At 28.4% G+C, this 26,290-nt stretch overlaps 1 protein-coding gene across 3 annotated transcripts in view; it reads right to left on the minus strand.

Annotated features, from left to right (window-relative positions):
* Positions 1 to 26,290, minus strand: part of LOC142322917 (parathyroid hormone/parathyroid hormone-related peptide receptor-like) — a 496,010-nt gene that overhangs the window by 218,841 nt on the left and 250,879 nt on the right. For all 3 annotated transcript variants that reach the window (XR_012755963.1, XM_075362004.1, XM_075362005.1), the window contains exon 3: positions 6,339 to 6,417. Coding sequence is in view for 2 of the 3 variants with exons in the window: in XM_075362004.1 (XP_075218119.1) it covers positions 6,339 to 6,417 (79 nt within the window). In the remaining variant the exon portion in view is untranslated. The remainder of the gene's footprint in view (positions 1 to 6,338; positions 6,418 to 26,290) is intronic.

Genomic DNA, 26,290 nt, shown 5'->3' on the forward strand with positions numbered 1-26,290 from the left:
AACTTTATATTTTTTAAATCTGATGTGGATACCATATGACTTCCTTGTGCGCTTATTAAATTATATATATACATTTTTTTTTTTTTTAGATGAAAAGTACATAAAATTTTATTTCATTAATAACTTCCGATATTTTTTCATATTCTTTTATTATTATTATTGAATTATTTTTTATTGTAAAATTTTTTTACGATCAGTTGTTAATAATTATTAATAAATATATATATTTAAATTTTAAAAAAAGTTACAAAGAAAAGAGATGAAGTCGGATTCGAACCGATGTGCCTTCCCCTTGTAAAATTCAAATATTTCATTAATAACAGCAATCCGTTCGATATCAGTCTTTCATCATGTTATACTTTCTTTAAAAAAAATATATATTTATTTTTATCTTGAAAAATTACAGGAAATGATTTTCTATTGTCAGCTGACATCTACTTATTTTGTTTCGATTTTACTTGTTTTGTTGGCGCACGTGATTTATCTAGATATCTTGCTTAAATTTTTTTCTAATCTTACTTTTCGACAACAGTAAAATTTTCTGGTGTAGATATATACTTCATCTTATAATGATTTTGTTTTGAATTCATTTGTTTTTAACGATCATGTTCGAAATACAATCTTAATAAATCTTATTATTAACTAATGCCTATAAATATGAATCTTGTTGATCGATAAGAAAATAAAATATGTTAAATTATCCTTGGGTTTATATTACGAATATGCAGTGTTTGGTAAAAAGAATAGTCAGTTATTATTAAAGAATAACAATTTCCATGTATACCACATAAGCTAAGGAATTGTTTTTGTTTAACTCAACATAATACTTTGGTTTACAAGAAATCGCCTTACACTTTGATTTCCATTTTAATAGATTTGGGAAAATTAATTAAACTATTTCCTTAATAGAGAAGTATTACTCTGTCAACGAATTTTATAAAATACATAAAAAAAAATAAACTCCCGAATTTTCTTTTGTATCCCGTACAACGTATAGAAGAAATACGTGTTCAAAATAATTTTCAATACAACCTTTTAAATTATGAATTATTTTGTAGTTCTTTTTTGTATTTACTTTAACATTATTTCATGCATTTGCATTTAAATAATTAATATACACTTTAATCACATTATTCTTTTACTTGCAATTTCCTTTTCTATTTATAATTTATTTTATAATAATGAGATCTACGTATTATATCTACGTACGCGTATTATATTATTATGTACCGATCAAACTGTAGGGTATATGTATTTATTTTAAAATGATATACGTTATTTAGTTTACACGAGTTCGTTTTTTATTTATTTATAAGATTCCTTTTATTTAGGCTTGTGAAATAAATCTCACAATATTAAGTCTAACTGGTTAAATTTTGATTCAGCACCGTTCAAATTAAAAAAAAATTCTTCGAATATTTAAAAATTTATTTAATAATTTTTCCAGCTTTCTGTTCCCATTAATCATTATTTCAATCCATTGCTTCCTTTTTTTAATCAGAAAATCGGCTTTGATTGTTTTTAAAAATGTCTGTAGTAGCTATAATTTGTGTAGAGAGTTATTTATTGTTTTTAATTGTTATTTTGATATTTTTATCGAATATTGGCACCACTAATTATTTGTTTAAATACTCAATTTGTTTTTTTTTAACAATATAGGAATGCTGTTTGATTAAATACCTCGAACGGAAAGGATAAAATAATTATAAGTTATCCAAATGACTGAAAAATGCCATCAAAATTCAATTCGGTATTTGTATCTAATATATTCGATATATGTATTTACATATTGCCTACAGTCGGTTCTGTGTTTTTATCATGAAAACAGTTTAATTTTGCTACCGTCATTTAACATAAATATTTGTAATTTTCCTACTAATAAACACGATGCTATTAAGTTCCTACGACTGCGTGGCATTCTACTAGAAATCAGGACATGTCGCAAAAATCATGCTAGTCGTTTCTATCCACAAAAATGGGTTTATGGCGGCATACGTCGTGAAAACGATAACCGTTCATTGGGAAAGATGTTGACAGATCGATTCAAACCCTTCTAAATTCTATCAGACACTACGCTAATGATGGGAGCATATTTTACTCAGATTCCTGGCGTGGGTAACAAAGCGATGCACTGGAAATCGAAGAATTAACCTATTATAATGTGATTCATCGGTACCATTTCGTTGATCCACCAGCGGTATTCATATACAAATCATTGAACGCTTGTTTTGCGGGGGTCACTGAAATGGCGGAATAAAAGGTACAAGAGGCTGCCAGACATCACGTGAGAGACTACTTCGCCGAATAATATTCATGTAGTGTCATGTGATGGTGGACGATAACAGTTCCAGAATATATTCGATGCAATAAAGAACAACTGGCCGCCGGAGATTGCATGCAGCAGTCGGTAAGTAAATTTTCTGTGATTCGTTAAGTAAAAATAATGCAGTACCACGTAAATTAACAAGTAGTAAAGAAATTCGTTCGAAAAATTTATCGATTTGAAGAGTACTCATGGTGGCGCCGGTGTTCGATAAAAGTATCTTAACTCTTGCAAATTTATCAATTATTTACTTGATTTTTGTTAATAGAACAAAAAACCAAAAAGAAAAAGCCCACTTTTAAAATTTTATAATAAGATTTTAAGGTAAAGTAATTAACAAGTTTACTACAATTATTTTAATTACCATAATATGTTTTGTGTTAATAATAATATGTTCCAAAGATTATATTCGTTTTGTTTTATGTTTTTGTTACCTCAGTTTATAATTAGCAATAATATTTAAACTTTGCTAAACATGTTTAATAATGTTTATACATTCGTTTAATGTAATCTGTAACAATATATGTTTAGTTATTATAACTGAGAGAAGATGTATAAAATTGTCTGTTTCATTCAACAAGTATTGAAATAAGATTTCATTACATTACACAGTTTAATAACACTGGTCAACATGATTTTTTTTCTCACGAGTACCAGTAGAATTAGTGCAGTCTTCTATCCAGTTTTCAAATATGTATTCGGGATTTCTCCATCACCCACAGTTTTTTTTAAAATTTTAAAACGTTTTTTCGTCCATTTGTCCATTGTCAAATAAAAGCTCCTAGAGCATTGTAAATACGATCGTATGATGGAACCAAATGAGTTAACTCAAAGAGTAGCAATGGTACTGTTGCGCAAGATCAGACGTGTTCAGACATGATCTAATATAGCACACATTCAAAAGAACGATGCCAGTTGTAAGATAGTAGGGAACCAGTCAGTAAACACGACATTGTGAGTGCTTTGTGTGTCTGAATTATTGTGTACTACATATTTACAGCTTTATTTCTTTTAATTAGTCGTTAGTTATAAAATGCCTAGAGTTTGTTTAAATCATCCTAACAATTTTTTTTTATGTATATGTTGAACTGACGCTCAAGTCCCAAAGGCGAAACCTTACTGCATTAGTAAAGAAGTGTTATGAACTTTAATTTGGGTGTAAAATCGGGTACCAAACAAAGGCTTGTGCCCCACATATCTGTTGTTTATCGTGGCTTCTCACAGCATGAAAAAATGGCACACGCCACACGCTTTTTGCTATCCCTATGATTTAGAGGGAACCCAAAGATCACTTTTTTGATTGTAATTTTTGCTTAACAAAAATTAAAGGGATTACGTCAAAATCAAAACATAGAGTGGTGTATCCTAATTTGCGATCTGCAATGAGATCAGTTCCACACTACGAAGAATTTCCCATACCAAAGCCTCTAGGACATGTGACATTAGATGAAGAGAGCTCAGAGTCTGATGGAAGTAAGGAAAAAAAGTAACAGGTACTAATGATACAACTTGACTAATGATTGATACAACTTGGTACTAATGATTGAGCATAGCAATTCATCTGAACCTCATTTACTGGGTCAAGAAAATCTTAACGATCTCTTACGAGATTTAAATTTATCCTAAAAACAGTTTGAAATGCTGGCTTCTCAGCTAAAATAGTGGGATCTGCTTCAAAAAAAATACAAAGATATGTACTTATTGCAATCGTCATTCTGAATTTAAAGACTATTTTCTGAAGAAAATGGCTTAGTGTTTTGTAGTGACATTTCTTCTCTTATGGAAACGCTTTATAATGAATATAACCCAACAGAATGGCGCTTGTTCATTGATTCCTCTAAAATTAGTTTAAAAGTTTTGCTTCTGCATAATGGCAATAAATTCCCATCAGTACCTGTGGCTCACTCTGTTAGTATATGAAAGAAAGATATGAAAATTTAAATTTATACTGGAAAAGCTTCAATATGTAGTGTATGAATAGAATATTGCTGGTGATTTGAAGGTAATTACACTTATTCTTGGTCTGCAGCTTGGTTAAACAAAGTACTGTTGTTTTTTGTGTGAATGAGATAATAGGGACAGAAAACACCATTTCATTAGAAAAGAATGGCTTAAATGGGAATCACTCATTCCTGAACAGAAAAATGTGAAATGTGACCTATTGTGTAATTCTAAAAATGTGTATCTACCTCTGTTACATATTAAACTAGGATTAATGAAGAATTTCGTCAAGGTCATGGACAATACTCCTGTTTTCATGTACTTAAAACAGAAGTTTCCTAAAATTAGTGATGCAAAAATTAAAGAAGGTATATTTGTGAGTCCACAAATATGATCACTAATGCGTAATGAAAAGTTTGAAAAACTATTGATTCCACTGGAGAAAGCAGCTTGGCAAGCATTCAAAATTGAGTTTTTTGGGAAATCGAAAGACGGAAAATTATCGTAATATTGTCAACGATCTTATAACATCATATAAAAATTTAGGTTGTAATATGTTCTTAAAGTACACTTCCTTCACTCGCACTTAGATTTCTTCCCAGAAAATCTTGATGCAACGAGCGATGAGTACGGGGAACACTTTCATCAGGAGATTTAGCTATAGAAAAAAAGTATCGAGGCAAATGGAATCCTAATATTCTAGCTGATTATCATTGGACGATCAATAGGAATGCTCTACAACCGAAATATAGCAGAAAATCGTCAGTTCTTACTTTCTAGATCAGTCAAAAGTTTGAATATTGTGTAGTTAAGAATGCAGAAAGTATTAAATTGTTTGAAATTATCAATGTCTGTCTCTCAGAAACCTTGCGTGATGGGGATAAATCGATATAATATTTGAATTCAGTAGAAAAAATACTATCAGAATCATGTATGTTTCTTCCCGAGACAAAAAAAAATCTTTTTTGTTCCCCAGAGTAATTACTAAAACTAATTTTATAAAACTTTAAATAATAATTGTAATTCTAAAATTTTACTAACAGAATTAATTTTATTGTTTGTACTCGTAAAATTTAAATAGGATTAATTAAATGTAGAAGAAAAGGCCATTCTTTTAATTTAAAGAAGCTTAACATAATTAACAATTGTTAAATTTTATTAAAAAATATGAAATAAAAGGGATTTATTATTGTTATAGAAAAGGTCTACTGTGTTATGAGGTTTATTTAGTTTGTTTTGCTTACATTATACTTTCAAATTAGATACCACGTGATAGATTTATCAGTATTATTTCTTGGATTGAGCCATATCCAACTCTGTGATAAAGGATAAGGAGCTTAAAAGCACTCTAAAATAAGTCTATCTATATTAAAACAAATAAAAAATGAACTAACTTGTTGGTTTAAAAGTTATCTATTTCAGAACTTTTTCCGAATCATTTTTCGTTGCTTTTTATACGTCAAGCAGTGATCTGCTTTAAATAAAAACATCACCATTGTACGAAATTTGATTATAAAAATAAATTATACTGTATACAATATCTAAAAATATGCTAGAAGAGACGTGCCTTCATAAAAAAAAAAAACTGTAGGAAACTTCTTTTTTTATGGAGTGGAAATTCTCTCTCCCATGATGAAAAATTGTTTATCCTAAAAAGAGAAAATATTTTTCCTATTTTATGTTGTATTTTGTCAAGTTTATTAACAAAAATTTCAACTTCCAGCAAAATTGTCTTAGCTTTGTTAAAAAAAACAAAGTCGTAGAATTACAAAAATAATTTTAACCTCTTTTCAATGAAATGGAATTATAATTTGTAAGCTTTATGTAAATTCTATTATTTTCATTAATATTATCAGCCAGAATTTTAAATATTTGACTTTATACAACTTTCATTAAGAATAATATACAGAAATTATCTTTATTACTAATGATTTGTTTTTACTGTCAATGATGATTATTTTGACAATATTTTTATTGCATGTGAAAAAAGGATAAGTACAAATCATTTATATTTATTTCAAAAGGAGTTTTTTTATAGTTCAATAATTATGTTATTTTAATTTTTATGACTTACCTGAACGATTCAGTCGACATTTTGTTTCAGCTTCTTTAATGACGTCCAGGTCTAATAAATCAGTTCTATCCAGCACTCCCTGTAACATTCACGCAACATATAAAACACTGTTTATTGTGTAGGAATACTGAACAATGTAGTCCACTTGTCAGCAATATAAGATAATCTAATTTGTGCCATACGTTATGCATAAAGTAGTGGAGAGTGTCCTTAATATACCATCTACTCTCTCCACCATTTTTGATCCATTATTCTAAATTCAGATAAACATGTGATATTTTTTCAGCTTACCTTTAATTTCAAAGTTTGTTCTGGTAAATTATATTATTAATTGTTAGAAATAAATTATTTATCCGTAAAAAAGTACCCTTACAATATTAATTAAAATGAATATTTCTGTAACATTATTAGTTATACGTTTAATACGTCTAATACTTTAAATTTATCAGTATCTACTAGGGTTTGTACCAGGAAATATGTTTCAAGATAGAAACCGTGTTTCCTAATACACATTCCACCAACAATTAAAATCAATTTAAATTTGTATATTGTACAGAATTACTTTGACCATTAAGCTTAAATTATGATCACTTTCAGTAATAATAAAATGTATGTGCAGTTTTGAAGCATTATTTATAATCTCTAATAAATATCTTTATTACGATAAACTAATTTAATTTTTTCATCATCTTTTTTACACTTTTATTTAATTTACTCTGCGCACTGTGCCGCACGGCGGATGGTCAGAATCTTGTCAACAATATTTAATTTAATTGCAGATGAAATAGAAGGCTAAACTTTTCCATACAGTATTGTCGCCGATAACAATATATTGTGGTAACAAAATATTCATAAAAAAATCTACTTTCATAAAAAATTTGTTGTTAACAACTAACAGAAATTCAAACAATTTCTGTTTGAATTTCTGAAAAAAATTGGACGAAAGACTTGGACGCAGAGTGCCAGTCAGTTGTGCTTTCTTCTGTGCAACAAAATGAATAGCCTATAATGTGGAGATAGGTTACATATGGACAGTTGTAAACACGTGTCAGTAAATCACTAGTCTTAGATTTATGCACAAATGTATGTCAGTCGGTTATTCATTTCCGCTCCTGAATCGTGATTATATGATTGTTTCTACGACATAAAATTTTTATTAATTATTAAAATCGATAATTTTAATGAAGTTTCATAATAAATACACTGTCTAATTGTGACAGTAATTTTTTTAGTTTGAGACTAAAAAGTATAAAATAAAATAAACAAATTAAAAAGTCTTTTAAATAATACAAGTTTTATTCAGGAGTGTCGTCCTAAATAAACTTATTTTTTTTAAAGAAAAAAAAAGCCATATATGTGTAGGGACTAAATTAATTAATTTTAGTCTCTTTGAATAGAAGGAAAGTTTCTGCTTATATATCTGAAATTACTTTCCAAATTTTTAATTTTTATTGATGTTTTAAAAACACATACCAATATATGCTGTTTAATTAAAAACATACAAAATTATTCGATTATTAATAAATATTTAAAACTGCATGATACGGTGTTAAGCCATTTTATTTATAGACAGTTGATATAAACAACGGTGCGTGTACCTTAGAAAAACTTTTATCTTTTCGAAATATATTTTATATTTTTGAATCTCAATTGTTTTATCATGTATCCCGCCTATGGTGAAGAGTAAAAATCTGACTATACCAAGATTCAAGAGGAAACTAACAGACTGATTATTCTATTCTCTTTTAATGCTGAAGGGGTTAAGTTAATTTATAAAGTAATACCTGTGTTGTTATTGTTTAATGTGATTGTATGAAAGCATACCGGTTTGTGTATGTGTACATGTGCGTACGATTTATTTTATCTATTTTTAAGGTAGGTTTTTTAAAAGTTTCCATTTTTTCCCCGAAAAATTTTTACGTTATATTCTAATTCAATTTAGTTGATAAATTATTTCTCATGCTAAATAATATTGTAATTTATGAAGTTACAACTTCTATATAGAATTAAAATTATTTGTAATTTTAAATATTAGGTGTTAATTGTAGATAACACATAGATCCTGTTGCGAATACTAATAAATAAAATTTCGTTATATCTAATTTACATTTTTCTGAAATAGTTTTTAATGTGTTTTTTAATATTATTCCCTTAATGAAAGAAACCGGTATATTGCGCTTAGGTCAACAAAAGATGACTTGGTAGGCGTGGTCTGTGTTGATAAATGATCTAAAGAGTCAATTTTAAATATAAAAATCTTACTTCATATGATAGCTGTTTTTTTTAATTTTATCTTAGAGTTAAAACAAAATATATATATTTTTCATTTTACTAAATAAAATCTATTAAAAGCTACTAAACGTTTACTACATTATAATGAAGTAAATCATAAGTATTGAATCAGAAACAATAAAAGGTAGATGATCTAACAAACTTTGTTATTTAGTATAATTCGTTTAGACGCATTGTTATACATTTATTCAACAAATAGAGTAAAAATGGTAGATATTTATTTGTCTACTGATAGAGTATTATCTAAACTGTTGTTTACTAAACTGTGAGCATTGTTACGATTTAATGTTCCGCAGCGTCTTGTTCTTTAAAATAACTCGCTTACTATACTTGTATTACAGAGTATACAAATAACTCAATGATGACAATTAAGTTATACTTTATCGAATTGAAAGTAGTTAATGCTGTTATTATTCAATTTATTTCACCAAATGTAAGTGGTTTCTTAGAGAACTTCAAGAGAAGGAAATGCTGCACGTGCAAGTTAATTCCTTTCTAATATATAATATACCTTTCTATATATACCAAATATATAAACGCTTTGTATATTAATCTCGTATAAATTATACTTCTTTTCCTTCTTTATGAAAGACTAGCATCCCTAGTTGCAGCTTAATCCGAGGTATTACATATAGAACTTCAAACTTTAGAAGTAGTTTTTAGTAATTTTGTGTGGGTTGTTCTCGTAGTTTCGTTATTCCCAACTTAGTGGATAAAATAAAATGTTCAGATAAAAGATGTGTTCACAAAATAACATTTTTAATGAAATCCAGAGGATATTAAACTTGTTCAAGAACTACTTTGTTCCCACCCTGCAAATTCCAGGAGGTTCATCATTCAATTTTTTTGACAATGCAAGGGTGACATATTTTACTTATGTTACCTGTTTAAATATCTTTCAAATTCAGATAGTCAATTTTGGAGCGATAATAAAAAGCTAAATTGAGACTTAACATATTTCTCGAAGATTGAGATCTATTTTCAGCTAAACGCAGACGTTACTCTTCAAATCTTTGAGAACTCTCTGGATTGTCTACGATCATAGATACTAATGGTTGTAGTAGTTCTTTCTGTCACCTCATCTACCTAGGAGTTATGAAAATATTAGCATCAACTTGTACTATACGATTCGGTATAAAAATGTACAAAGTGATACTTTACTCGCCTGAGGATGTGTTTTTGTGTGTCGCCGTCAGATTAGATAATGGCATTAAATTTAGTAATATACATAATAACTTTTTAAAGAAATCTATTTCGAAATTCAATATTCCTCAAACCATTAAGACTTTATTAAATATGTAAATAATTGTCATTCCCTTAAATTTTGTTATAAAAGTAACTTTTTTTACATATGTTACGATAATACAAAATGTTCTTTTATAGACAATGACATTAAATTTAATAAATCGTATAGCTTTCCGAAGAAATCGTTGCCATAGGCAACGATTGTTATACACAATGACAACTGATATAGGAAATATCTATCGATACATGCAACAACATTAAATTTAGCAAAGCAAACTCTTTGTTATTTATTTCTGCTTTTTTTTAATTTATGGCTTATATAGTAGAAAGATTGGTGAGGTTTGAACTGTGTTAAATATTCCCGAAGTCATTAGAAAGTTACAGTTAAAATTTTTTTAATTAGTTAAGTAGATTTCGCGGTTATCGGGAACAAACGAAAAAGATGTTGTCTCAGGTTGTGAGCTTCTATCATTAACTTCTCCTATATCATATTCATCTTTATACTTCTTGATTTCGTGCTCTTTCAGTCCACGTAATTTTCAATATTCAGCTATAAAACCAAATTTAAAAACATCCAGTTCTTTGTTATTCTACCTTTTCTTTGATTATGTTTCCCTGGAACAAATCACTAGATTCCATAAAATTAATTAAAAAAGATCTTTTGACTTCCTTAATCAGTATTAGACGCTAGAAAATTAATTTCCTGTTTAAGAACTCTGCATGATTTTCATATCATTTTTACTTTTTCCAGACTTAGTAATTTTACTACCTAAATAGAAATTTTATATTATTTCTAGTATGTTGTATTCTCCTATCTTATTATTTAAATTATAATTATTCGTCACTTTATTTAATCTATTTTAATTTTGATTATTTTATTACAGAATTTCACATATTTTGTAATTTTGTTTTGTTTTAATTCTAGTTTTCTTAAAATCTTAAACATTTTTTACTAAGATATATTATCACATTGTTTTTTTTCAAAATCAACAAACTCATGTAAATTGGTTTTTCTTCAACCTGTCTTTTATAATATTAGTTGGAGAAAAATTTCTTTTCATCTTTGATAAGATTTCTTTACTATTTTAGCAATAATCAGTTAGTATTTTATTCCGGTCTTCCTGATTAAATTTTACTTTTTATTCGGGAAAAAATAATAAGGAAACTAAAAAAAAATAAAAAAACATTTCGAATTACGAGAGCGTTATAGGAAAAACTTTAACTTATAATTATTCGTCACACTTTATTTAATGTATATTAGTCAACCACTGATACACAAATAAATAAAACGAGCTTACAAAGCTCGATTTATTTGTTTATGTTTAATCTGATCCATTATTATTCGATTAGTTAATCAAATCGGTTTCATTAAATCGGTATAGCGATTTAAAAAAGAAAGACTTTAAAAATTTCGGTAGTTTTAAAAATGTTTCCATAGAACAATATAAATTAAAAATGTCAATCATAACTTAGCAAATACCTTTCTGATTTTAATAGAAGAATTGTTTTTCGATTTTACATTCTTTATTGATTAGAAGTTAGAAAGAAATTTCTGTTTCCAATAAACAGTAATAGCCCAACTTAGTTCTTATATTGTTTCAAACATATTTTACACGTATAACATTTTTTATTAGTTTTGTATTTTATAATTGTTACTCATTCTTAAATAACTAGATATATTGTTCATATAATCTTGATTTTGATTTTCTAATGATGTTGTCGATGAGGATGGAAGGTGCTTCCATTATTTAACTTGAAATATGAATGCAAACGTCGTGAATGTAAATATATTAAATATTCTATCTGTATTCTAACTGAAAAGGAAATCTTGTTTGTATTTTATATCCTATATATAAGGATGCATGTATTTATGTATGTATTCGTTTATTGTAAACTATAAATCTTGTTTCTTATTTTAAGGGAATTAGAGTTTAAATCAGAGAGAATAGAGGATGTGTAAATGTCATTTTAAAGGTTAGATACTACATCAGTACAGTTTTGGCTACAGCTGTAGGTAATGACCAAAGTTAACAGTAGCCATTTAAAGCGAATTTCTTTTATTTCTTTAACAGCCACCATTTTTCTTTACTTTTATGTCTTTTTACGAACTCTTCAAGTTGAAAACCACAAACTGTTACGCACATGTATTAGCAAAACTGACTTGTTTATTTTGGATTAATTATATTTTTTATTTAATTATAATTATTTTTCGTTTTTACTCTTTTAAAGAATTGAGCCATAATTTAACATGTAATCCAACAAATTAAAATTTATAAAACAGTACTAATATTGAGTTTTAACATTTAAAATGGTAATTAACTAAGTAAATTCGAATTTAATTAAGAAAATAATTGTAGCAGGAACCTAATTATTGAAAACAGTTTTGGTGCAGAACAGCTAATCGTAATAATGCAATTAGTATTATAACCTTTTAATATAATAAAGTACTAATTACGTAAAAATCTTAATTTTTAATGTAATAAATTATAAAATAAAAAAAAAAATACGTTTTTTGTTACATTTACCACAAATATAAATAAACAGTTATGATAAACAGTTAGTGGAAAAAAAAATACTCCAAATATATATATATATGTACACACATATATTTTAATTATTTAAATGATATATTATTTTAGATCAAAAACTAGATAGCCATTTCTATTGTTAAAATATCATCAATAGACATTAAGAAAAATTATACACATTAAAACAAACATATAAGAAAATAAATGAAAGATGTAATCCTAATATTAAATTCCCTGGATAAAATCCAACTCCACATCCGTACAGTTTATCTACTCACACATCCAGGCGGAGACGACATGGAATTCAGGAAATTTTACTTATGCCGGCCAACGGGGAGGAGCTTCCCTTGCGGAGGACGGGAAGTGACGGTCCTGAGCTGTCCGAGTGGGTCGCGATTGTTCTTCTCTGTTTTGCTGCTTGCAGCGGTGGGGGGAGGGATGACCGTAATTTGTTTTTGTCGACGTTGAACGGAGTGCAAACGGGGAATGCTTATTCCCTCCCGGTAGTGGAAACTGGGTTGGCGCTAAGTTGATGTATGCTTGCTCTGTCGAATTCTTGCGACATTCAGCGTTAGTCATTCACTTCGGCTCTTGGCAGGGACTATCCCATGAATAAAGGTGTAGAAGCCCTTACTGCTGTGTGCGAACCCTGATATATCGGTAAAGAAGGGTCAGGCAGAACCTGACTCCCCGGTCCGTGTTAAATCTGCGGAAGGGTGCTGACTGGGAGAACCCAGGCAGGACCAGTGATCCAGGGCATGCCCAACCGTCTCTCCATCCGCACCCTCCAACATCTTCGCGGGCAATTTCTTATGTATGGCTAATTTTACTTCAATATTTTCTATGTCCACACAAAATCATTCGACCTGAAGAGCTTTGTCTCACACAGGCAAAGTGAAGAAAGACCGTAGAAAAGACTGATCGAGCCGAGTTTTGACCGAAGAGTAGTGTAGCGAAGCCAATCTATTTGGTTATTAAAAGTAGAGAAGTAGATTTCACTAAAATTTGTCCTTTTGTGATAGCTCGAGGGATCATGGAAGCTGCAAGAGGGCCAGTAAAGGATGTAAGAAAGACGGCTATGGGAGACTGTTTGCCGAAACCGTCAACGAAATCGTTGACAGTTTCGACAATTGACGGTTTCCTCAAACGGAGTAGTCATTTGCAGGGACTTGTTAAACTATACAGAAGATGAAATCGTTGAGAACTTAAAAGGAGTTGTAGAGTGTCGACGATTGAATACACACGACCCAACGGAAAAGTTTTTTGTACCCTTCGCGTCATATGTCCTCATCTTTAACAAACTAAAGTGTTTGGAAAAAATAAAGTCTGACTTTTGCAGCTTAGAAGTACAGCCGTTCATCCCAACTCCATTGCGATGCTTTGAAAGTCAGAGATTCTGACATACAACAACACGATGTACAAAGCAACAGATCTTCTGGTGATTCATTGGATCTTGACGACCCGTGCAGGGATTCACCTGTCTGTGTCAATTGTCATGGGCATCATCTAGCAATATCTCAAAACTGGCCATATATATGAAGTAGTAGTCAGTAGGTAAAGACCATATAAAAGCTCAGCTACTTCGAAGGACAGAGAATTGTAAACAGCACAATCGCCAAGTGTAACAACGTCTTATGACCAGATTGCGGCGGCTCCTGCAACGTCTTTCAAACTGAAATACGTAATCTCTGAGCTAGCATTCCTTGCTAATATGGTTAAACATATTATTAATGAGAAATTGAAAAGTTGACCAACCAGAAAAAGCAACCCAATACCGGCACAGAAAAAGTCAATGTCACTCGGGAAAAAAGTTTTTTTCAACTCAGGACTGAGCCTGAGGTGAAAGAAAATATTAAAAAAAACATACAGAAGAAGTCTGAACCTAATGTAACCAGTTCAATGTTAATGAGAGCAAATCCCCATTCAGGAAAGTCATAAAGATGATAAGATAATAATTATTGATAAAAGAACTGTTGAACAAGTAGTTAAGGAGCCTCCAAAATCACAGAGGACTCCAAAAGGAAGGGCGAGCCGCTTTGTATTAGCAAACTTTTGATAGAATTAACACCCAAAAAACCTACCTATCCCCTGGAAATATTGACCCCAAAATTTTACCAACAAATTGTCCCATATACGAGTACACGAATCTATATACAAAATTTCATCTAAATCGTTTTCCCCAGTCAAGTTATTAAGCTTCAAACACACGTACATGCTTACGTACGTACATTACTTCCCAATTTTTATTTATTTTGGGGGGTTCCTGGGTCATGAATCGTCGAGAAAATACCCCGTTTTTTGACTGATTACCATACTTTCCTTCTTGCAGCATAGCTCTAGAGCTACTATGTCAGGAAAGTAAAAAATTCTAAAGTAATTTTATCAGAAGAAAACACTAATTAAATTGGATTAGTTATGACATTTTATTTTAAACCCTAAATCATAAAAAAATAAAAGAGTATTAAGGTGTCGAAATAAGTGGATGAATAATAGAGGGAATAAAGGAGCAAACAGAATTTTAAAAAATGAAAAAGGAAGAGGACAAAATGTACAGAATTGTTGCAGAAATCTTTATATCGCTCTCAAGAATCTTTTTATAACATAAAAACTGATTTCTTCTTAAATTTAAAAAGAAACGTTAAATAAACTCACATGGTGTAGTATAACTTGAAGGAAATACAAATATCATTTATTTTTACAGTCACTATTAAGAGCATTAAACTTCATTGCAGTTTTTAGGCCATCCTGTAAATTTTTTTTGCACTTAAATCTACTGTCGTAGATTTTAATTTAATTTTTCGTCTCGCTTAAAATAAAAAGTACCTAAATTTTAAGTACTAATTAACTATGTAAAAAAAAATGAAATAATGATTTATTTAAATTAAAAAAAGAAGTTATTATCTAATATAAATAACTTATTTTTAATGAAAACTTTTACTTGTTTTTCATATTATATCTGAAAATAAATAATTTATGGGAAAGGTAGTAGGAAATACACTAAAATTCCATTGTCGGTCAAGGATCTCTTGAACTGATCTCTTATTTAACTGCTGCCAAACCAAGCCGGTAAATTTTTAACCCAACCTTACTGCCACACCCAAACTGTAGAACACAGGTTAAACGTTCCTAGAATTTCTTGACTAATTCGAATTTAATAACGTTTTTTTCTTCTAATCAAAATTAGTTTTATAAAATATTTTGGAGTTGTAGGTTGTATCTAATGCTATTATTATTTTGTTTTTAATTAAATTTATACGGATTTAACAAAATATATATTTATAAATTGCAAATTATATCTCGTTAAAAGTTTAGTAAAATATGGTATAAATATTAAATGAGTATGAGCGGAGCACAATTAAATAGCTACGGGCTTCCTCTTCAATAATGGTAATAGTAAAACATTCCTAAAATAATATGTTTTTTCATACAATTTAATTAGTAAAAAATTCTAATTATTAAAAATGTTAAATTTAACTGTTCATATCAAAAGAGAGTTACTGGTGTAATAGACAAAATAAGTGTAATACTTAGCCAAATGAATGAAAAAAAAAAGAAGTTTGTTCTTCAAGCACAGGAGTTTGCAAAACTTCTAAATTATTTTAAAAAACTAGACTATTTATTATTCCAGAAAGTTATTTTTTAATAGCTATCTTGTTCTGTTATAAACACACTTATTTCTTAATATCAAATAACTTGTCACACATTATAAAAAATTTATAAAATTTGGTATATTATTAATAACCGACTATGTTCATAGGAGGTGTGGTAATGTGTTTTAACTGTTATACATGTTTGTTTGTTCGCTTTTTTAGCTTCACAGATCCAACAAATTATAACCAACTTTTGAAGGAAGAAACAGTTTTTTGGTATGAAAGTAATAAAGGCTATATTAAATCGTTAACCTAGAATGGAGAGGGCTAGACGGTGAGGAAAAAATTACGGATATTAAATTCGTTTTAATGTTTCTTGCCTATTTATATTAAAATTCAGCTTCATTAGCATCTAAATTATGAAAGATGAACATTTTTATATGATGTATTTTTAATGAATTAGAAACAAATTCTGAAAAAACGTTTTATTAAATTAAAGTTAATCAGAAACATGTATCTTAAGTACTAAATTCTTTACCTCCTGAAAATCGAAAACTGTTCAATCTTTGGTTTGTTCGGTACTCAGGATACAGTTAATTTATGAATAAATACATGTATTTAAAAGATTGGGGTAAACAAAAACTAATTCTGAAGAAATAGGAAAATTACTTTATAATTATAGACATTAAAAAGCAAAAACAAATCGTCAATCCTTAATAAATCATGTATTTCAGCAGAAATAAGAAAGAAAACGATCTTACAGAGCCATATTAACATGTAAACACGCAGTTGACTAAGTTAAATCAAATATTTTGTAGTTATAGCTAATAGCTAAATATTTTATAGTTCACATAGTTACTTTCAAGTGCAACTAGATTTCAGGGATTTTCGATGCTTTCTTTGGCTGAAGAGGTCTTGGGCTATCCTACTGGCAGGATTGCTTGTATGTTGTAGTTTATTCGAGAGGAGCTCTACCTTTTCGGAGAACCAGTAATATCTAATAGGACTTTCAACTAAATAACCCTATTAGCATTAAAGCCCTATAAGCATAGCCCTGTTATAGGCCTATAAGTACTGAGATGCTTATAGGATAAAGTCGGGTCTTCTAATCCCTTCTAAAAGAGATTAATTAAGTGGGTAATGGTTCATGGGTTCTATAATGTGGGTCGGAACAGAATGGGTTCCGTCATACCATAGTAATTTGATAGTCTCAACTGCACTAAATCGCAAGATGTAAACCTTACATATTTTCTTTTTGAAATAAAGATTTGTTGAACGTTTGATATTTAAGAATTAATTTTATTTTCTTAGTTGGAACTTGTTATTGCCTCAATATATAAGGCATTTCTATGTAAACAACGATCTTGAGTAGTAGAGTAATTTAAAAATCACGTTATTTATACCTAGATACTGGTTATTTGATAATAGTTTTCTGGTAAAATTTGAGATTCTTGTTACTATATATATATTTATTTACTAGCATCCCCGTCGTGGCTTCGCCCGTGCTGTATAATTACTTGTGTTTTCGTCGCGGGAAGGTTTAACCGGTCAGATGTTTTCCTGTCAAGCCCGAGGGTTCTGCTCCCTGAACTTCTCTGTGTTCATTAAACTCGTGCTTGTGAGAATAATAATTAAAAATAAAAATTAAAGTTTATAAAAACTGTCAGTGTTTCTTCAGAGAAACAGTTTGGCCAGTACAGTGCTTATTAATTGGATTTTAGATTTCCCGTCGCGGCTTCGCTCGCGAAATACGTAATCAGAATTACAAACAAAAATTATCATCACAAATCACATGAAAATTTTCCACTGTTACGAAGTCACATAAAGAATGATTCAATAGCGGTAGCATAAAACGGTAAAAATGTAAAAAAAAAGTTTTGTTTTTTTACTCCTTAAAATATTAAGATTCAAAAAACTTGAAAATGGATTTTTAATATTTATCTGAAAAGTATGAAAGCCAAAATCAAGTGAACATCTCGTTTAGTAAAGTCGCAAATGGGAAATATTTATAAATATTGTTCGAAATTTTTTTTACTTTTTTCACCCCTTCTAGGGGAGAATTTTAAAAAAACTAGAAACTGGTTTTTATACATCTATATGAAGATTACATGCATCAAAAATAAGGTTGATATTCGAAATTACTAAATGGAATATTTTTTATAAATTAAATAACAATAAAAAATAAAAATAAACATTAATTACGGAATCGTAGTTTATAAATATGTAATTTTCCGATCCTAATTGTTAAATTATATGATATTTTTTATAGATTACTTTTTAAATCGTATTTTAAAGATACTGAATTTACTATTTTACAAAGCTATCTTTTAAAAACATATTAAAAATAATGTTTTAAGATTTTTTAGACGTTTCTCAAATCCTCAGTATGTTCCAAATTACTTTTCTCTTGAAAACGTCGCTATTAAGAATTTATTTCCCCATAAAAGAACACGCGTTGAATCAACTAATAAAACTGATATTAGATGGTTGCAGGCCAGGTAAATGGGTGTGAAAAGCACAGCTGGCATCATTTACATGCACGTGAAACAAAGGAAGTGGATTCGCCTGTATACCTCGTCTCTAATACCGCCACCCCAACCCTACCAAGCAAAACAGCGAAAAACCGCACCTTAATGGCCTGTATAAATTTGGCAAGAATACTTTGATAATTCATAAATTAAACTGCTGGAGAATAAACACTTAACTAGCGGTAAATTAAACATTTAACATAGTTCAATTTAAAAAAATTAATAAAAAATTAAGGATCCGCTAATTTGATATCAAATCGAAGGAAATTTCCGAAAATAACTGTTAGAATATTTAAATTATAATAATCCAGTTAAAATAAAGTTATAGAAAACTATAGTACTTGAAAAATATGAGAACATACTAAAATTAAATATTGATATTATATAGAGTGATTCACATAGTGTTACTGGCCCCTCCTGAGCTCATTCTACTAGTGAAAAATATCATATAAACATGGGTGCGAAAACGCTTCGTTAGCCAGTACGGCTAACGAAAGATTTTGCCCTGATTTCTGGACAAAAAGTGAAATGAAACCATATTGAAATTCTAGGAACTCAAATTAAGAGGTAAACTTTACGGTTTCTTATGGTTTTTGACATTACAAATTGAATAAAACAGGTTCCAGAACAGTATCTTTTAATTTTTATAATATCCGAAGTAAAACAAAAAAAAAAAAAATTTTTTTAAAAGTCATTTTTAAGTTACATAAAAGACTGTTAAATGACTAATAAATGCTTAAAATTTATTATCAAAACTTATAAAGAATTTAATTTTGAGAAAATTGTTGTAAAATAGCCAAATAAAAAACAAATACAAGTTCAAAAAATTAGATTTTATATCTAACACCATATGAAAACTTTTAAACGTTACCTACTACAGAAAATGAAGTTAACATGCATTTGACACAGTGTTAAAAAAATAAAAATGTAATTGATACATTTAATAAAGTTTAATGTAAATTTTCAAAAATCTGTCCTACTTCAATACATTTGGCTGCACGCTTTCGGATTTTTAGCGTTGCTCTCTGCAATTCTATACCACTTTCCTTAAGTTGTGCGGCGGCATCTGTAATACGAGCAACAAACTCTTCACAAGGATGAACATTTCTCTTGTACACAATACTTTTCATCCAACTACACACACAAAAATCTAACAGTGTTAGATCAGGTGATCATGCTTGCCAGAAGTGTGGCCGCCACGGCCAATCCATGGCTCTGGAAATTGTTCATTAAAGTATGCAGATTCGGCACGTGAAAAGTGGTGTGATGTACCATCATGGTGAAAGTACATGCTGTACTTTGGTGCTAGTAGAACATCTTCTAACAGCAGCGGCAAAGATAAAAATAAAATAAAAAACCAGAAATAAAGTTATTCGGGCAACAAAGTATAAATATCTTTCACAAATTCACTGTCAAATTATGATTTCGTCAGTTGATAACAGAATCAACTGGCCAAAAATTCATTTTATGTGTTATCATCAGTGAATTGCATGTTCCGCGTTACTGCTGTGAACGCAATGCAAATGTTATTTACGACTGATTTTATTTACGACATGGTATTTATCTTTGGGTTGTGTGATGGAAATGCAACTGCTGCTGTTGCAGAATACCTATTTAAACTATTTTTGCTAGTAGAATGAGCTCAGAAAGAATGGTAAAACTTTGTGGATGATTCTGTGTAATATAAATATTTAACTTATGTTGTGATATTTTAAGTTTATTGTTAGTAATTATATAATATTTTGATTTTTTAATTGATCAAAGTAGGTTTAATAATTTTAATCCTTTATCTATAGTAATATTTAATTGCTTCTAAAAGCTAAGGCTAACTTTTACCATATTGATACTTAAATAAATTTTATTCTAGAAAATAAAAGTTGTATTGTTAATTTTACATTTTTACTCTGGCATATTGAAATTTAAATCTTAGTAAACTACAGGTTTTAACTATAAATTCTCATACACACAAAAACGTAAATAAATTTAAAAAATGTAAATAACTTAACAAAAAATCTTTTGAGTGGAATTATCTATTTTCATCAGTTGTAGGCAACTTCGCATTTCATGTACCACTCCATTAACGGAGAACTCAGACGTCCACTATATTTCAACCCTTCCAATAGATTTGCTTCCTTTATGCTTGTAAAGTACTATTTATTGATCCACTATTGGCAGTAATTTCCTTCAAAAGTGCCTTTGACATCTTTAAAATATAACAAATGTTGTGTTTCATACAGCTACAATAAACTTTTATTATAGTAGAAAAAGTTACTGAAAAAAAAATAAAAATAAATTTGAAGGTTAAACGAATTTCTTTTCAAAATTTAATCAATTTTATTTGTTACTTGCTATCTTCGATGTAAGATAAAAAAAAAAACTATTTTTGTTAAGTAATTTTGCAAATAAATCAATTCGTGTAAGAAAATTTATACCCTCAAATTATAATACTGCAAAAGATATTTCAATTAGGTACTTCATTTCGTAACTATCAATCCTATCCTAATCTCTAGTCATAACGTTGGTTATCAGTATATATATATGTGTATATATATATATATATATATATATATATATATATATATATATATACATGTGTGCCTCTCAATTTAGAATTTATCTCAATCAATATTTGCGAAGAAAAAAACATTTATTGAATTAACATTTATTGAGTTCAAAAAATAAAATTATTTGGGAATTTAAATAAATTAAATTTTCTCATTAAATGTAGTTTATTTTTTAACTGAATTTTATACCAATAGTGTAATTTAATCAACAAAAAAAAAAAACAGGGGTCTCTTTTAATATCTTTTTATCTGTTTCATACAGGTGTAAATTGGACCTATGTTAAGGATTTGTAAAAAAAAAATTTTTGTTCTTTGAAGAAAAAGTTCAGATTTGTTTTATTTTTTCAAAATTCTTTTTAAGAAAAATTGTATAAAAAAATTACAATTTGGTTATTTTAGTAGGAAAAAATTAGGAAATCAAAATTTCAAGATGATTCTTGGTTTTTTCCGTAATTATGAACCGAATTAGTAAGCCTCATACTCATTGCCAATGTTATAATTCGATTAATGTAATGTAGTCTGAGGAATACCCGTAAAAATAACATTTGAATAACATCGGGTAATTTTATCTTACAAACCATTGCATTGATGAAGGTTATATTTACTTATTAAATTTTATACCAATTTTAATCCTCCTTTATGATTTAATTGATAGTATTCAGTATCCTAGTGAAGAAGTAAAATTTTGGTTTTCAAAAGTGTAATACCGGTACTTAGTTTGTCCGGCCAATGAGATGACAGACTAGCCATGATATAACGTAGCCATATCACGTCAGTAACACAAAAACAAATGACTTCATCAATAAAGTAGAAAGTATAAAAGCTAGTGCAAAAGGTTTCGTAACTTTCTCGGTTTTACCCTTGACAGACTTTTATTTCAAATACAACATAAATTTTAATATTTATGATTTTAAATAATAAATATTTAATTACACAATTTAAAAAAAAAATATATTTATACATTTTTTAAATATTAATGAATTAATTATACAATATTTAAAGTAAAATTGCGAAAAGATTGAAACGCTCAATAAAAGTATTCCTAATACAATCCTTTCTCGTACAACCTTCACACTCCGCAGGAACCTCATCTCTGCCGCTTGTAAACGGGAATCATGAGATTTTTCACACTTTACTACCGTATGTAATAAAGGGATGGTCATTCTTTTAAAGAATGTAATTTGGGTATCCTTTCTGGTTTGACCTTTCAAATTACGCCGTATCGATCCATAAACCGCATTAAATTTAGCCAATTTTCCATTTATATCTTGTTCATGATCGAAGGATATTTGAAGATTCCCACCTGTTATAGAATTTTCCCATTGATGACTATCTTGGAACGTAAGGACATTTTCCGCAAAGAAAGAATCAAAATTGTTATTAAAAACGTTTGGGTCCCAGTTGACCTCTTAACCAAATATATTTTTGTTATCAAAATTATACTGTGTTTGAAGTATTGCTAAAACAATTTATTTGACCAGTTGGTATTACATAAATTCTACTTATTTTTCAGTTATGAAAGAGCAGACATCAACAGCTATGGTTATTAGCGCTGTGGAACTGGGGAATATATGAAAAGATATCATATCTTACCGAGATTCGAACCCGGTATCTCCACACGAAATGCCGAGGCGCTACCTACTCAGCCACTGAGGTCGGCTTTATATAATTTTTAATAATAGCCACAACTTAAAAGACGGGCAGGTAAAGTATCAGAAATTATAAAAAGTTCAAAGATTTTTTAAAATTCTTAAATGAAGAGTTTTTTTTATTTTTACAAAAATCTGTTAGCGATAAGTGAAATATACTATGAATGTGTAAGCAGAAAATGTGATGAGTTTGATGTAGGAATGCTAAAATTAACCTGGTTTTTCGTTTATGTATATAAAACGTTATTTTAAAATCGTTTAAAAGATTTCAAACTAACAAACTTGAGATAAAACAGAATTAACAAGGGGAATTTATTTCGTCCATTTTGTACAAATCTATCCAGGTGTTTAGGAAATAATGAACATTTTTAGTCAAAAATTGCAGACTATAGACTTAAAAAATTTCCACTGCTTTTGTAGTTTTTTTACACTTCATTTTATAATAACAGTAAAAAATTTAATGTAAATTTATTTTACTCAGCAAACATTTTTCTGCTGACGTTTATAATTCCATTTCCTTATTAAAAGTTTTCTTAAAAACAAGATTAAAAAAAGGATTATAATATAATGATTACTTTTCAGCCCAATTCAAATTTACGCTAATATGAAACGCGTAAAGATAAAAAAAAAGTTCCCTATTAATCACGAAATTTAATTTATATTTTCTAATCTTTTTTAGTCAAATTTTGAGTTTTATAATCGACAGTTATAATTTTATCGGCCATTTTATAAGCATTAATCAAAAATAAATACTTTTCAAAATAAAAAAATAATTAGTATTGTTCATTTTAATAAACTGAGTAAAAAAAGCGGGCAGTGAGTTGCATAACTTTTTTATTCTGTAATTAAAAGTCTAACGGGTTATAAATTTGCATTAAGAGGATTATTAAGTTATTTTAGTGACTTTATTTTTAACAAAATACGTTTTGACCATTAATAATGTGAAATTGCACAAAAAATTTTTTTCCGTTTTTGGGGGCTCTCATACTCAAGGCAAAGAATTCAGCTGAAATTAATCTTTAAGAAAATAATCCCTAAGCGGTAATAATAAATTGAAAGAAGATCCTTTTAAAATGATTTAAAAATGTTTTTAAATGTAATTCTACATTAAAAAAAAAGTTGCAATTTTCTAGGAAGGCGGTAAAAATTTTACAATAATGTTTTTTCAAAAAATACTAAAAAGTAAGGATTATCAAGAAATTAAGATTTTAAAAGTAATGCGTAACCTGCCAGATGGATATAATTTAAACTTTTCTATTTTAATTTTTAAAAATTAAAATATTATTTTTTGTTACTGTGGATAATTGAAGTGGGATGTACAAAATTTTTATACTGGTTTGAAGGGCTATTGATGTATAAAATATAAATTCAGAAAACTTCCATAAATGCTTTTTCTAAAAAAAAAAAAAATATGATGTGGACACCACATGACTTCATTGTATGCCTATTAAATTACATAAACACATTTTTTTTCTGCGCTTCATTTAAACTTTTTACATTTGAAAGTGAGATACGATCCTCCAATTCTTAATAAAGTGGACAGTTACACAATTACTGAAATATTTATATTAACATAAAATATTTTTTACAATTATTAAAAAGGAAGAAAACGTTAGGATCAAGGAAAGAATAAAAATATTAAGAGAGGATGATGAATATAAATATAGATAAAATTTTAAAACGTATACACAAATTAAGATCAGAATAATTATATCAAACCAAACAGCGATTAAATGATTGGCAACAAAAACCAAATAAACGAAATGATGATCAACTCCGACTTAGGGAGAATATTGTCCGACAATATCAGAGGAGTAATAAACTAAAAGATAATAAAATTTTTGCAATTTATTAAAGATCGGGTATGCGTGCCTCAGTGTATATGTTGTTTTTGTGAGGGTCTATTTTTTAGTTACTCTGTAGTTAACTATAATGTAGATATAATTAAACAGAAATTCTAGAATAATTAAATAAAATTAAACAAAAATTAAACTAAAAAATACAAAAATAATACAATTTGAAATTATAATTTTCAATTAATTCTAAATGATCAGATGTTTTACCAAATCTATTACATATACACATACATAATGCCTATTAAATTACATACACACAGTTTTAAAAGTACATAAAATTTTATTTCACGTATAACTTTTATGTTTTTTTTTATTGTTATTATTGAATAATTATTTATTGTAAAACTTTTTTTATTACTTTTTTTATTTATTGTATAACTTTTTTATCACGGGTTAATAACCATTAATAAATCAATATATTTAAATTTAAAAAAAAGTTAAAAAAATAGAGATGTAATCTGATTTGAACCGATTTCCTTGTAAGATCCAAATATTTCATTAATTAAAATTTTGTTTGGCTATAACTCTGGAACGAATGAAAATAAGTACCAATTATGATATATCGTTGAAAAGCTCTCAGTGAGAGATTATTACTGCAGTTCAGAAAAAAATCAAAAATCCAAATATTTTGGGATTTTGGGCTTTTTTGGATACTTTTGTTTCAGTCGATTGCAATCAAAAGAAAAGGTGCACAACTAGATGGTACAATATTCCTAAATCCAAAACTTCAACAACCTACGGCTAATCGTTTTTGAGTTACGGGAGATACGTACATACGTACATACAGACGTCACGCCGAAACTAGTCAAAATGGATTCAAGGATGGTTAAAATGAATATTTCCGTTGAAATCTGAAAACTTAATTTTTTCGCGATCCCAATACTTCCTTAAACGAAGTAAAAAAATCGAATTTTTTTGGGGACTGGATGAGTATTAAAATAAAACCTTTTGGTAATTTACCGATTTAGATTTCAAAAACCTTAAACTTTTGAAAGTCAATTTTTTGCTAACGTGCCTCAATAAAGATTTAAATTTTATTTTAGGAAAAATACCCCCACCCAATTTTCCAATTTTTTTAAAAATTCAATGCATTCTTCCCCCCCACCCTACACCAAAGATAGTTCCTGTCTATTAAGTGTAAAGAAAATTTGTCAGTGCAGTGTAGAGTAATAAGACCAAATATTGGCCAACATACGTACATAACTACAAACGTCTGTCGGACGAAAATAGTTTTTTTTTACTTTGAGCTATAGGAAAAAAAATCTTTTTCGCAGATTATTTACGATTTATTTAAATCTATTTTTGTAAATGTCTCCGTATGCCATATAACTTAAAAAAAGGTAAAATTTTTTTAGATTGTTTTTTACCGATCTATATATAATTTCCCATTATTGTATATGTTATTATTATACTATAGCTGTTATAGCAGCATATATTGCTACAGTCGGAAAAAGTATAAATCTGATGTGGAAACCAGATGACTTTCTTGTATGCCTATTAAACTACATATAAACATTTTTTTTTTTTAAATGAAGGTACATAAAATTTTATTTCATTAATAACTTCTGTTATTTTTTTCAATTTTTTTTTTTTTTAATTTTTATTATTATTATTACTGAATTATTATTTCCTGTAAAAATCCTTTTACAATTAGAGGTAATAATTATTAATAAATCAATATAATTAAAAAAAGGAGATAA

The sequence above is a fragment of the Lycorma delicatula genome, chromosome 4 (assembly GCF_047948215.1).
Source record: "Lycorma delicatula isolate Av1 chromosome 4, ASM4794821v1, whole genome shotgun sequence".
In the NCBI taxonomy this organism is placed as follows: Eukaryota; Metazoa; Arthropoda; class Insecta; order Hemiptera; family Fulgoridae; genus Lycorma; species Lycorma delicatula.